The sequence below is a fragment of the Mya arenaria genome, chromosome 15 (genome assembly GCF_026914265.1).
Source record: "Mya arenaria isolate MELC-2E11 chromosome 15, ASM2691426v1".
Classification (NCBI taxonomy): Eukaryota; Metazoa; Mollusca; class Bivalvia; order Myida; family Myidae; genus Mya; species Mya arenaria.
The window spans coordinates 52,581,741-52,595,070 of record NC_069136.1 but is presented as its reverse complement, the minus strand read 5'-3'; the positions used below and the strand labels follow the sequence as shown (position 1 = coordinate 52,595,070).

Sequence of the window (13,330 nt, the reverse complement as noted above, 5' to 3'; positions counted from 1 at the left end):
AACATTTTTCTATTTTATAGCATGCAAACATGCCTGCTCTGCTAACAAACTGATATATTTGCTGTTTATATGCACCAATCATCAGTCTGAAACGATTTTCAACATTTTTTTCAAGAAGTCGATCAAGCGATACAGCGGCCTAGCGGCCTAGCGGCCTAGCGGCGTGAAGTTAGCGGCCTAGCGGCCTAGCGGCCTAGCGGCCTAATATGGTATCTAATTTCAAAGTAGGAATATATGCTTTTTCTTCTAAACAATGATAAATTAAATGTTTTTGTGCACGAAATATCAATTTCAAGCGATTTTCAACAATATTTTCAAAAAAGTTTATCAAACATTTTTCTATTTTATAGCATGCAAACATGTCTGCTCTGCTAACAAACTGATATATTTGCTGTTTATATGCACCAATCATCACTCTGAAACGATTTTCAACATTTTTTCAAAGAAGTCGATCAAGCGATCAAGCTAACTTCACGCCGCTAGGCCGCTAACTTCACGCCGCTAGGCCGCTAGGCCGCTAACTTCACGCCGCTAGGCCGCTAGGCCGCTAACTTCACGTACATTAATTCAAACTATTCTTAAGATGTTTATGTGGATTAAATGTAAATGTAAAAATAAACACCGGTATACAGTGTGTATAAACCACGTTTTAAATTACGTCATTAATGCTACATCGGATGGCAAAGTGTTTGAGGAAACTAATCACCTAATTAAACTCCGTTAATAAAACGAAGGCGGGCTGGGCTCTTTAAGCGACAGAGACTTTCCTTTGTTTCATTTTAAATGACTAAGAAAAACAAGTTAACTTTGTCTTCATTCGAAGCAAAATGTTGCCTTCCGACGTAGCATTTCTGACGTAGTTTATCATGTGGTACACACCCACTTGGTATGGCTGCACTGGATACTTAAACTATTGGCTTACACGATGACCCCAAGACCTCGTGTTTATAATTAAGGGATTGACTGATTGCCTGCATTCGTATAGTCACTTGTCAGCTCAATAGCTCATGAAGCAATGAAAAGTCAAAACAATAGTTTGTATTTTGTTTTTCTATGTTGAACCAAGTGAACCATTTTTTGCAACTTTTATCTATAGGATAACACACCAATCACTTCCAGACATATCTGCTAAATTGATTGAAACACAGAGGCCGCAAGGTTCGTCCGAAATATTTTCAAAGTAGAAAAACAAAAACAACAACAACGACAACAACACGCCACCAACAACAACAAAAACATGACGCACAACGCATACCCGCTGACGGGACTGATATGTTACGGCGTTTGTTAGTATGAAATAACTCCAATACGTGAATTAAAAAAAAGCTATCACATAAACACACAATACATACCTGCTGATAAGACTGAGGCATATAGACGGCTAACTTCGACGGCGATATCTCCAAAGTGGACAAGTTAAACAACACGTCATGCACAATACATACCTGCTGATAAGACTGAGACATATAGACGGCTAACTTCGACGGCGATATCTCCAAAGTGGACAAGTTAAACAACACGTCATGCACAATACATACCTGCTGATGGGACTAAGGCATATAGACTGCTAACTTGGGATATCTCCACAGTGAACTAGTTAACACCATGTCACGCACAATGTATACCTCCTGATGAGACTGAGACACAGAGCCCGCTAGGTTCATCCGATATATCTCCACAGTGGACAAGTAAACACCATGTCACACACAATACATACCTGCTGACAACACTGAGGCATATCTTATATACTGCCAGCTTCGTCGGCGAGATCTCCACAGTGGACAAGCAAACAACATGTCATGCACAATACATACCTGCTGACAACACTGAGGCATATCTTATATACTGCCAGCTTCGTCGACGAGATCTCCACGTGGACAAGCAAACAACATGTCACACACAATACATACCTGCTGACAACACTGAGGCATATCTTATATACTGCCAGCTTCGTCGACGAGATCTCCACGTGGACAAGTAAACAACATGTCACACACAATACATACCTGCTGACAACACTGAGGCATATCTTATATACTGCCAGCTTCGTCGACGAGATCTCCAAGTGGACAAGCAAACAACATGTCATGCACAATACATACCTGCTGACAACACTGAGGCATATCTTATATACTGCCAGCTTCGTCGACGAGATCTCCACGTGGACAAGTAAACAACATGTCACACACAATACATACCTGCTGACAACACTGAGGCATATCTTATATACTGCCAGCTTCGTCGACGAGATCTCCACAGTGGACAAGCAAACAACATGTCATGCACAATACATACCTGCTGATGAGACTGAGACACAGAGCCCGCTAGGTTCGTCTGAATCATCCCCACAATCGTCTTTGCCGTCACAAACCTTCGAGTAATGGATACATCTGTGGTTCTCGCATAGGACCATGCCCCAGTCACACTGAAATGGGCAAGTTTAGAGCAACGTTTTCAATTCGGCTTTGTAAATTAAATTAATTAATAGTAAAGTTACTAACATTACATTACATTACAAACCTAGTGCTGTCTGCACCGTTGGGTCTCACACTATGTGTGTGTGTGTGTGTGTGTGTGTGCGTGCGTGCGTGCGTGCGTGCGTGCGTGCGTGCGTGCGTGCGTGCGTGCGTGTGTGCTTGCGTGTGTGCGTGCGTGCGTGCGTGTGGCAGTTTATTTAGCTCGATTGGCATTCGTAACTCCCCGGCCATTTTTATCGAAAACAACCTCGGATGTATGCCGGCACATTAGTAGATGTAGTTCGTGTTTTTTTAATTATATCATCAATTAAATGTAGTGTTTTAGGTTATATTTGCATTTCTAAGTTTAAATTCATTGCCAGTGAAGTGTATTGCGAAAATAATTAAGATTCCCGAGAGTTAAGTCATTAAGTGTAACTACTAAATTACTACTTCTACTATTAAATCTACTTGCAGCGTAGTTAGTGTACCGATTTCTGAACCGTAAACCGTCCATATACATCCGAGGTTGTTTTCGATGGAAAATGGCCGAGGAGTTCCGAATGCTCGCTTGGGAGGTCAGCTGGTTTGAGTTATTGTTCTGCGCATCGACTAGGCCATGAGGTCATAAAAGTACTTCTACTAAAAGTATGTCATTTCTCAGTTTCAATATCAGCTCATTTTCCCCAGATAACAGTATGGCATAATTCAAATATAACCTATGTTTTGCTTTTTGATGAATTATACTGATCAACATCAATGTGTTATATTGATGAACATTATTGTTTTATATTGATAAGCATCATGCTCAAAAGCTCATCCTGAGCATGTCGTGTTCAGGAGACCTAAAAACGTATAGGTCAGCGTTTTGATCAGTAAGATTTTGAACTTTGAACTTAAAATACTCATGCCCTATTACAGGCATACGGAGTAAACAAACAAAATGCAATAATAAAATATAACGACGAACAACGTATACACATAACCATTAGCAGATTCTGGGGGGGGGGGGGGGGCGCAAGTAAAAATGGTACGCCCATAAGTTACGCCCCCTCTAACGTTGATTCCCGGATCCGCCCCTGTATATACATGAACAATGACATAAATATTTTGCATGAGATGTCGTATTCGGCTCTCGTGGATTATGCGTATTTTAATTTCACTGTATGAGCCTGAAAAAATCCATTCGAGTCGAATACAACCTTCCGATTTTAAATGCATTGCTATGATTATCCTATTGTATAGAGTTAGGATTCTTTTTAGAATGTAGCGAGGTTATACTTCATCGATGATGAATGATATGAAAGTAAATCACAAAATTGGCACTTCTTTTGTGGTTATTTCTGGCAAAATTTAAATCATAACGCGTTTAAACGATAAAAGGAAACAAGATATTTGTATAATATCTATCTTACACGTTTGCTTAAACCATACCTGATCCGTATATGACGTATTTGTCGTTACAGTAGTTGATGGTGTAATCGGATCACCTGCTGTCGTAGTAGGAACAGTAGCACCTGCACGTGGAAAGTATGCTAGATTAACATGTGTCATCTTTGACCTCCTTTTCATATTAAGACAAACATACTTAAAGATGCACTCTTACTCCCAAACAAGATGTACCACAATTTATACGTTTGTTTTAATTTACCGATATCGATGAATACATGTCAAAAACAATGGTTCTTATGGAGGATACTGTGTTTAATTTGAAAGAAAGGTGCAGAAAACGCAGCATTTCTATTTTATGAGACGTTTCTAATTGTTATTAAGGTATAGCAATTTATTTATATAGTGAACATTCCTGTATATTTATAATTCATTGTATTTGAAGATAAGCTGTATATACTTAATTAAGTTATAAAATGCCCATTATGTTCTGCTCTTTAACATGTTTGTGTACTTGACCCTTTCCAAACCTCAGTGTTTACGCTCACATCTCCTCCAATGGGATTGCCGGACGGATTTTGATTAAATGATCTATAAAGCATCTGATATTAGAAAATATCTCATTGACCTGATGTTTCTTTTTATCATATACCCGACTTTAAATAAAGGTTCTTGTATGTTGTGTAACACATTATGACCAAAACAAATACGATTGGAAGAAGTACGATTCGTTCGTATAAATCCCCAAAAGGTCCTTCTTATTATTGATCAAATCGTACGACCATTTGTTAGACGGCCAAAGACGGTTATTCGATTATATAACGCCTCCAACATAAATGACTTGACGCCATTGGTCCAGGACTGGTAATGCGGTGACCCAATATTTTCCCATAATGGGTTACCAAATTTATATCGTACCAAAAATGGCGTTTATTTTACAATTCCGATGAATATTCCGATGAATAAATGAAACATTTTATCATGTTAACAGGTTGTCGAAGTAATATATACGTTACTAGGTTAGTAGGTACCCGATATGCGGTATACGGGGCGCAGGAAAACATATTTGAATTCTAAAATACTTAACTCTTTCCAAGAAAGGTTTCCTTTGCCCCGTATATCCATTATCGGGTCACCTATTAACCCCGTAATTTATAGTGTTCGATAACCGCACCATCACTTCCAGCAAGTGTAGGTGAAACTAGCAAAAATCATGCAAAGAATGCGCCTGATAATTTATAAAACAGTTTTATTGTAAAAAAGGAAACAAATGAAGTATGGGTAAAAATCAAACAGGCATAATACAAGCATGTTAATTGTTATAAAAATAAAAATAAAAGTTGTTTCTGAACACATATTCCAAATTTAAAAAAAGGTAGTTTTTCCAGTCTTAATTTCGATTTTCAAGGTCCTCGTCTCATGCACGAGACTCGGCGCATGCGGTGCACTGTAACTGGTTCGGTCGAACTGGTTGTAGAACTCGTGCACGAGTCACACGTGCTGGCTGTTGACGATGACGTGCTAGAAGAAGCTGAAAAAATGTTTGTGTTATGGAAAACTTATGGACTACAAAGAACGTGATCTACAGGTGCATGAAAAGCAAAGTGTATTAGATAAAACAGAAATAACTTTGACTAACACTCCGACCGGTGTAGTGGCGAACTATATAGACAGTGTAGTTCTTATTTATCATAATATCGGGAAACGTATTTGGACATGCATCTTTTCAAAATGTCGCCATCTACTGAATTTTTAAAAAATTCTGAATGGAAGTGACGACGTAAAAGGAACTGAATTGGTAATCAGTGTTATAATATTAAAAGGAACTGAATTGGTTGTCATTGTCATAGTAAAAGGAACTGAATTTAAAATCAGTGCCATAGTAAAGGAACTAAATTGGTAATCAGTGTCATAAAAAAGGGAACTGAATTGGTTATCAGAGACAAAGTAAGTGGAACTTAATTGGTTATCAGTGTTACAATAAAAGGAACTGAATTGGTTGTCAGTTTAGGGAAATTGATTTCTTATCAGTGACCGAGTAAAAGGAACTGAATTTCTTATCAGTAACAAAGTAAAAAGAATTGATAATCAGTTTAGGGAACTTAATTTGTTATCAGTGACAAAGTTAAAGGAACTGAATGTGTTATCATTAACAAAATTAAAGGAACTGAATTGGTTATCAGTCTCATAGTAAAAGGAACTGAATTGGTAATCAGTTTAGGGATCTTGATTTGTTATCAGTGACACTGTTAAAGGAACTAATTTTTATCAGTGTCATAGTGAAAGGAACTTAATTTGTTATCAGTGACAAAGTAAAAGGAACTAAATGAGTTATCAGTGACAAAGCTCAAGAAACTGAATGTGTTATCATTAACAAAGTAAAAGGAACTGAATTAGTTATCAGTGTCATAGTAAAAGGAACTGAATTGCTTATCAGTTTAGTGAACTTGATTTGTTATCAGTGACAATGTAAAAGGAACTTAATTTGTTATCAGTGTCATAATAAAAGAAACTAAATTGGTAATCAGTGACACAATGAAAGAAACTAAATTGGTAATCAGTGTCATATAAAAAACAACTGAATTTGTTATCAGTGTCAGAGTAAAAGGAACTGAATTGGTTTTCAGGGTCATAACAAAAGAAACTAAATTTGTAATCAGGTCATAACAAAAGAAACTAAATTTGTAATCATTGAAATATTAAAAATCACAAATGAATTTCTTATCAGTGTCATAGTTAAAAGAACTGAATTGGTAATCAGTGTCATAAGAAATGGAACTGAATTGGTTATCATTGTCTTAATAAAGCGAACTGAATTGTTTATCAGTGACAAAGTTAAAGGAACTGAAATGGTTATTTGTGTCATAGTAAAGGGAACGAAGTGAATTATCAGTATTAAATTTAAAGGAACTGAACAGGTTATAAGTGACGACGTTAAACTAAATTGAGTATCATCGACGACGTAAAAGTAACTGAATTGATATTCAGTTAAAATGGAAAGGAACTGAATTGGTTATTAGCGGCGATGTAAAAGGAAACGAATTGGTTATATGTTACAAAGTAAAGGGCAAAGAATTGTTTATTAGTGATACAGTTTAGGGAAGTTAATTTGTTATCAGTGACACAGTAAAAAGAGCTAAATTTGTTTTCAGTGGCAAAGTAAAGGGAACTGAATTTGTTATCAGTGACATAGCAAAAGGAACTTTATGTGTAATCAGTGACATAGTAAAAGAAACTAAATGTATTACCAGTGACAAAGTAAAAGGAACTTAATTTGTTATCAGTGGCAAAGTAAAAGAAACTTAATTTGTTATCAGTGGCAAAGTAAAAGAAACTTAATTTGTTATAAGTGACAAAGTAAAAGGAACTTAATTTGTTATCAGTGACAAAGTAAAAGGAACTTAATTTGTTATCAGTGGCAAAGTAAAAGAAACTTAATTTGTTATAAGTGACAAAGTAAAAGGAACTGAATGTATTACCAGTGACAAAGTAAAAGGAACTGAATGTATTACCAGTGACAAAGTAAAAGGAAATTAATTTGTGATCAGTGGCAAAGTAAAAGGAACTTAATTTGTTATAAGTGACAAAGTAAAAGGAACTTCATTGGTTAGTTACAAAATAAAACGAAATTAAATGGTAATACATTCAAATATATAATAACAAACGAAAGCAAAATTGGTTAAAATAAATAAATGTCGGAACATATTATTTAAAAAAAGAATCGAGAAGTAAAAAAACTTGTGGTTGCTACCTTTTACTAACAAGTCGTGCAATTTGTTAAAAATATAATATATTATACTAGGGCTAATACTTGTTGATGTAGTGGTTGTACTTGGTGTCGTAGTTGGACTTGTTGTCGTAGTTGGACTTGTTGTCGTAGTTGGACTTGTCGTCGTAGTTGGACTTGTTGTCGTAGTTGGACTTGTCGTCGTAGTTGGACTTGTCGTCGTAGTTGTTGTCGTAGTTGGACTTGTCGTCGTAGTTGCAGTGGATGTTGTAGTAACTGTTGAACTTGTTGTTGTAGCAGCTATTTGCAAACAAGTGAGCGTAATGCTTGAAATATCAAGGTGTTTTGAAAGACCACGACATACCCGTACATGAAGCTGAATTAAATAACATTATCTTGGGGCCAATGCCAGACGGCACCAAATGACATCAAAACATGGAAGGTTTTGGTAACTTTCGACAGTAACCCCCCACTGTATGTACTTAAAGGGACTAGACGCCTGCAGATGGTCCAAAAATCAAATACAGTATTTTCTGAAAACAAACATAGAAATGTCAATGCGAGCTAGAAGGAGGCCGATAATACATCATTCTACATGATTAAAAGAATGAACGCAGCAATAATGTTGCTGTCTCCTTTGAGATTCCCCATTTAAAAATAGCTCATAATTGTTTCCCAGTTAAAATCATATATGTTTATGAGTTCAGACAATTATACCGACGGTACTTTCTTAGTTTTTAACAACTTTCTTTTTTCTTGCATTTGCATCACCTGGTGTCTAGTCACATAAAGAAAGATATTTAACTCGAAAACAACAACAAAACAAAACGAAGTAAAAGCGTGGAAATATATTTTAGAAAAAAAAAAAACACTCCATATTTACGCAAGCATTAATTAAAATAAACAAATATAATGCTAACACCAATTCTAAAAACAAATAATTTCATTAAAAACATATATAAAAATAATATATATATATAAATGAATACCAAACTTATACCTTTATTTAAGTAAAATAATAAAATACACCAACCTGGGGGTAGTGAGTACCCATACGTGATGCCGAGGTTTACGTCACTTCCCTCGTTAAATACCTGAATTAAATACATAAAAGATATTTAATTGTAATTAACATGATGCGAAAGGCCTGGTCACTCTTCGGATGCTATGTCAGTGTTTGTATATATCACTGATTTCCAGACATTTACGCCAAAAAAAGCTTATTCCAAGACAAAAAATAAATAAAAGTTGTCAAAACGGTCAATCTGTGAGAATGCAGCTTTCTTCAAGTAGATGAATACCTGCATTGAAGTATAGGATACATTTACATACCTTTAATACCACGTCCTCGGTTGTTGTGTCGAAGGTGTACAGATATCCGGACCACCTACATGCAAATGAATATGACAAAACATCCGTTATTTTATCATCATTAAAATGCCTTTATTATTATTTTATCGTGTTGTTCTTTAGTCGGAAGAAAATACCTGGACTGATATTCAATATTAGTCCCTGTTGGATCACATATTGATTTAGCTAATCAGAGTGTGTGGTATAAATAACCAAGCTTTATACACCAGTCAATTGTAACTACGGCCCCTCAGGTCCGGGGAATAGCGGGGACTTTGACTTTCGGTTCGGCCAACCCCGGCTAAAATCCCCGCCTTGCGGGGACGAACAGATGGTAAAATCCCCGCCAAATAACCCCGCACACCAGGGACCCTAGGTAAGGCCCATTCCCCGCTATATTTAAAGCGAAGACAAAACCACCGCATTCACCCGGCACTGCGGGGCCACCTGAAAGGTAAAAACACGGCCCATTTCCCCGGCTATTCCCGGTATATCCCCGGACCTGGGGGGCCTGTGGTTACAATTGACTGGTGCATTACAGTAAATAAAGTCAGTAATGTATGACCATAAGATTGAATTAAGTTGCATATTGAATACCTCCCCTGAAGTCTAAAATTCTACAACAGCCCTAAAAAGGTTTGGATTGCTTTAACTCCGTGGAGTTCGTAGTTGTTATAAGAGTGTTGGTGTATCGTAAAACAAGACACAAGTTACTCGTACATCAGAAACATAACTCAAACAAAAAAACTTCATTCAAATTTGATCGATATAAAAGTACACATCAAATATAAATAATTGAAACTTGGTTCAAAAGGACTCGGTCATGTTTTGGCATCCTCTTTCCCCGGTAATGCATCAAATATTTTTATATAATATAACTAATTTACTCTTTGATAACGAATCTGCAGAGAAAGAATACAATTAGATTAGTATATAAAACAACCTGGCTGAGTGTGAAGCGAACCCAAGCAGGTACAGTCAAGAAAACAATAAAAAACCGATGTTCTAACCACTTGCCCACAGGGACCCATATTTACTGAATGAAATTAAAACCTTTATTGATACATTGCTAGCATCACGTCAATCAATCAATCAATCAATCAATCAATCAATCAATCAATCAATCAATCAATCAATCAATCAATCAATCAATCAATCAATCAATCAATCAATCAATCAATCAATCAAATCAATCAAATCAATCAATCAATCAATCACAGCCTTTTGTTGAATGTAAGTAACTCAGTAACTTAGTTTCAATTTTATGGATATCATTGCAATATTTAAACAATATATCAACATTTGTTGAAGTGTTCGAGCCGTCAGTATCTTAGTTTTAACGCATCTAATGATTTGCCACACCTTATTTCGTAATTAAAAAAAATCCGGAAAAGTGCATGTTACAAACCATGAACTAGTTCCTTTAAATTGGTCTGGAGCGAAATTATTCTAACTGTTAACTATTATAATATTTTGTAACATTAATGACGGATGGATGGATAACTTTAAATGCCACCACAGCCACAAGGAGGGCCACCTACCAATAGTAATACCAGTTAGCTCCTCCACCGGATAACGGGTCGACGCGGGCGTCGTATATGTAGTTCACTTTGGTAGCGATAATCGCTGAAGTGCCGTCTGCGTTCCATAACTCTGGATATCAAAACTGTAAATCTTATAAGATGCTATAAAACTACAATTAAACTCCGTATGCTCGAATTCCTCGTTGGCTCGAATTCCTCGTTGGCTCGAACTAAATGTAAAGGATCAATATCTTTATACTAAAGGTAAGCATTCTTGCTGGGCTAGAATTTTCCTAGGCTCGAGGTATTTTCGCCGGTCCCTGGGAGTTGGAGCCAACGGGGTTCGACTGTATCCAGTTTTTATGTACTTAATTTGTTTAAATTCCCAGAAAATGGATACACGATCTACTACAAACAAGCACGTTAAAACTATGATTATCATTAAAGGCGCATATTCTATTTTGACATATTGACCTTTTACGAATAAAGAAATTAATTACTGGCTGCAAAAGGCCCCTTGAACACTTCGTATTTACCGTCTGACCTAATGCAAAACAAATTGAACTTTTTTTTAACTTAATGTTCACTTAACCTACAGAACATTAACATATGAATGTAAACAATTTTAGCTCAAATGTTGGCACTGTACCAAAGTTACAAAGTGTGTTTATATGTTTCATAATCTCCTGCAGCCTTCTTGCACTCTGATGTTGTGGTTAGGTGCCCACATGCAGACCGAAAAAGTCCCGATTCTATCATTGCTTTCGACGCACTTACCATTTTATTGTTTTGTAATTTATTTTTGTGAATATTTGTTATGCAATGAGTTTCATGTCGCAAAATATCACATTCATATGTTGTTGTTTTTTAAATATATTTTATTTTATTCTCAATAGCATAACAATTATGCTAATGCGCCTTTAATGAAATAAATAATTATTTTAAATAATAATAATGATAATAAATAAAATAAATAATCATTATAAATAATAATACTGATAATAAATACAAAATTCAATGACGTTTGTTTAAAATATATTTATAACGTAACTGCTCCAAGTAGTATGACTTATTCTAGCCCTGAAATGCGACAGATGCTTAATTGTTGAATATGAAACATTAAAGTTTTACCGACATAGTATGATTGCATGTTTGGGTAGCCAAAGTACACAGCTACCAAGTTTGAACCCGCCGGAATGACAGCCAATTCAACACGTTCATCTGCAACATAATTGTTTCTTTTAATTTACAAAACAAACGCAATTCGTTTGTCAGTAAGAATATATCAAGTATTTTCTTTGTAAATGGTTTCGCTGTGCTCCGTTCCCTAAGATTACTTTATAAACTCTAACCTATATATAATTTACCTGTTTGATATTGCCCGAGTCTGTGTTGAAAAGTGAAAATAGACCAGTATTTAAAAAAAGCATACTGTTTTAAACAAATGGTGCACATAACTACAGATATGATTAGATGATCCTAGGAAAACAAGTCCAAGGGAGAAAACCAGGTCGTTCTATTTACAGAATTGGTGAGAAAGGATTACTGTACGGTTTTCTTAAATAAAATGAAGTATTTTTTAATCATTTTTTCAATGAAATAATGAACGATTGTTGTAAATTTAAGTAGTGAAATTGCGGTATTAATGTTATTTTCGGGGATATGAACAATTGGGCTAGTCAAAGTACACACTTTAACCACCCCAACTGCGTTCATACCCCAATAATGACATCAATCACGTGATTCATTCCTTAGTTAAAGGTTTGATTAAACACTTATTTATCTTTATACAATGTTCAAGTTTGTTTATTGAATTTCCATTTTGAGGTAAAGGATTCCTTGTGGCTGAGGTATGCAGGATTGCTTACTAGAAGTGTGTCCAAAGGCCATAAAGCCCCCACTTTCCGCCTTTATCGCAAAAGCAATGATCATTAATCAGCCGATAATCAATGCATGTGCATCAAAATTATCATTGCACAAGTTTCGCCAATTGACTTATTGTTTTTCATGAAATGAATCGACAACATACGTTTGTATAAAGAATAGTTGATATTTGAAACGTCGTGAGTATTTGTTAAAGCTGCACTCTCACAGATTGAACGTTTTGACAACTTTTTTTTATTTTATGTCTTGGAATAAGATAATTTTTGCAAATATCCATGGAAACAAGTGATATAAGACTGCTGACCAAAAAACAAATCACAGATTTTCATATTGCAGTTCAAAAAATAATGTTTTATTAAACCGTTAGTAACGGTTTAAGCCATTAACCATTAATTTTCGAACGGAAATATGCAAATCTGCGATCTGATCTTTTGTCAGCAATCTTTTAACATTGGTTTGCAGATATTTCCGCAAAAAGATGCTCTTTCCAAGACAAAAAATAAAAATGTTGTAAAAACGGTAAATCTGTGAGAGAGCAGCTTTAAATGGCGTCGCGCTAATCAATCGGAGCGCAATATTGAAACAAACAAAGTTACTCCGGCACTTACTAGTTGCAAGCTGTGATGTGAAGACACCATCCACAGGAACACAGGTGGAGTTATCTCCCCCGCAAACCCCGCACTTGTCCAGTGTGTTTCCAGCATTACTTCCATCACAGCCAAACATCTGCCGGAATCAAGTTGATTAAAGATGACAGTCTTCATGTCGCATATACTTTGATGTTTGTTCTGTTCTGATATAACCATTCGGAACATCTCGTCCATTTTCCAGCGAAAACAACATCGGATGGTATATGCCGGTACATCAGAAGAAGAAGTTCGTAAAATTTAAAATAATAGTCTAAATTAATTGCAGCGTTTAAAAGCTTCCTTTTTATTACTTAGTTCAAATTGATTGCCAGTGAACTGTATTATTGCATAATTAATTAAGATTCCCATGAA

At 35.8% G+C, this 13,330-nt stretch overlaps 1 protein-coding gene across 3 annotated transcripts in view; it reads right to left on the bottom strand.

Moving 5' to 3' along the window:
• The window catches only part of LOC128218892 (A disintegrin and metalloproteinase with thrombospondin motifs 18-like), a 38,220-nt gene that overhangs the window by 1,202 nt on the left and 23,688 nt on the right, over positions 1–13,330 (bottom strand). Inside the window, exons 17-24 of one of the 3 annotated variants that reach the window (XM_052926654.1) lie at positions 12,938–13,055; positions 11,577–11,666; positions 10,464–10,575; positions 8,905–8,959; positions 8,606–8,666; positions 7,657–7,872; positions 3,891–3,973; positions 2,296–2,425 (exon numbers count right to left, since the gene is read on the bottom strand). In XM_052926654.1, the coding sequence (XP_052782614.1) occupies positions 2,296–2,425; positions 3,891–3,973; positions 7,657–7,872; positions 8,606–8,666; positions 8,905–8,959; positions 10,464–10,575; positions 11,577–11,666; positions 12,938–13,055 (865 nt within the window). Of the gene's footprint in view, positions 1–2,295; positions 2,426–3,890; positions 3,974–4,028; positions 5,377–7,656; positions 7,873–8,605; positions 8,667–8,904; positions 8,960–10,463; positions 10,576–11,576; positions 11,667–12,937; positions 13,056–13,330 lie in introns of those variants that run through there. The other 2 variants (XM_052926656.1, XM_052926655.1) reach the window with 2 other exon arrangements.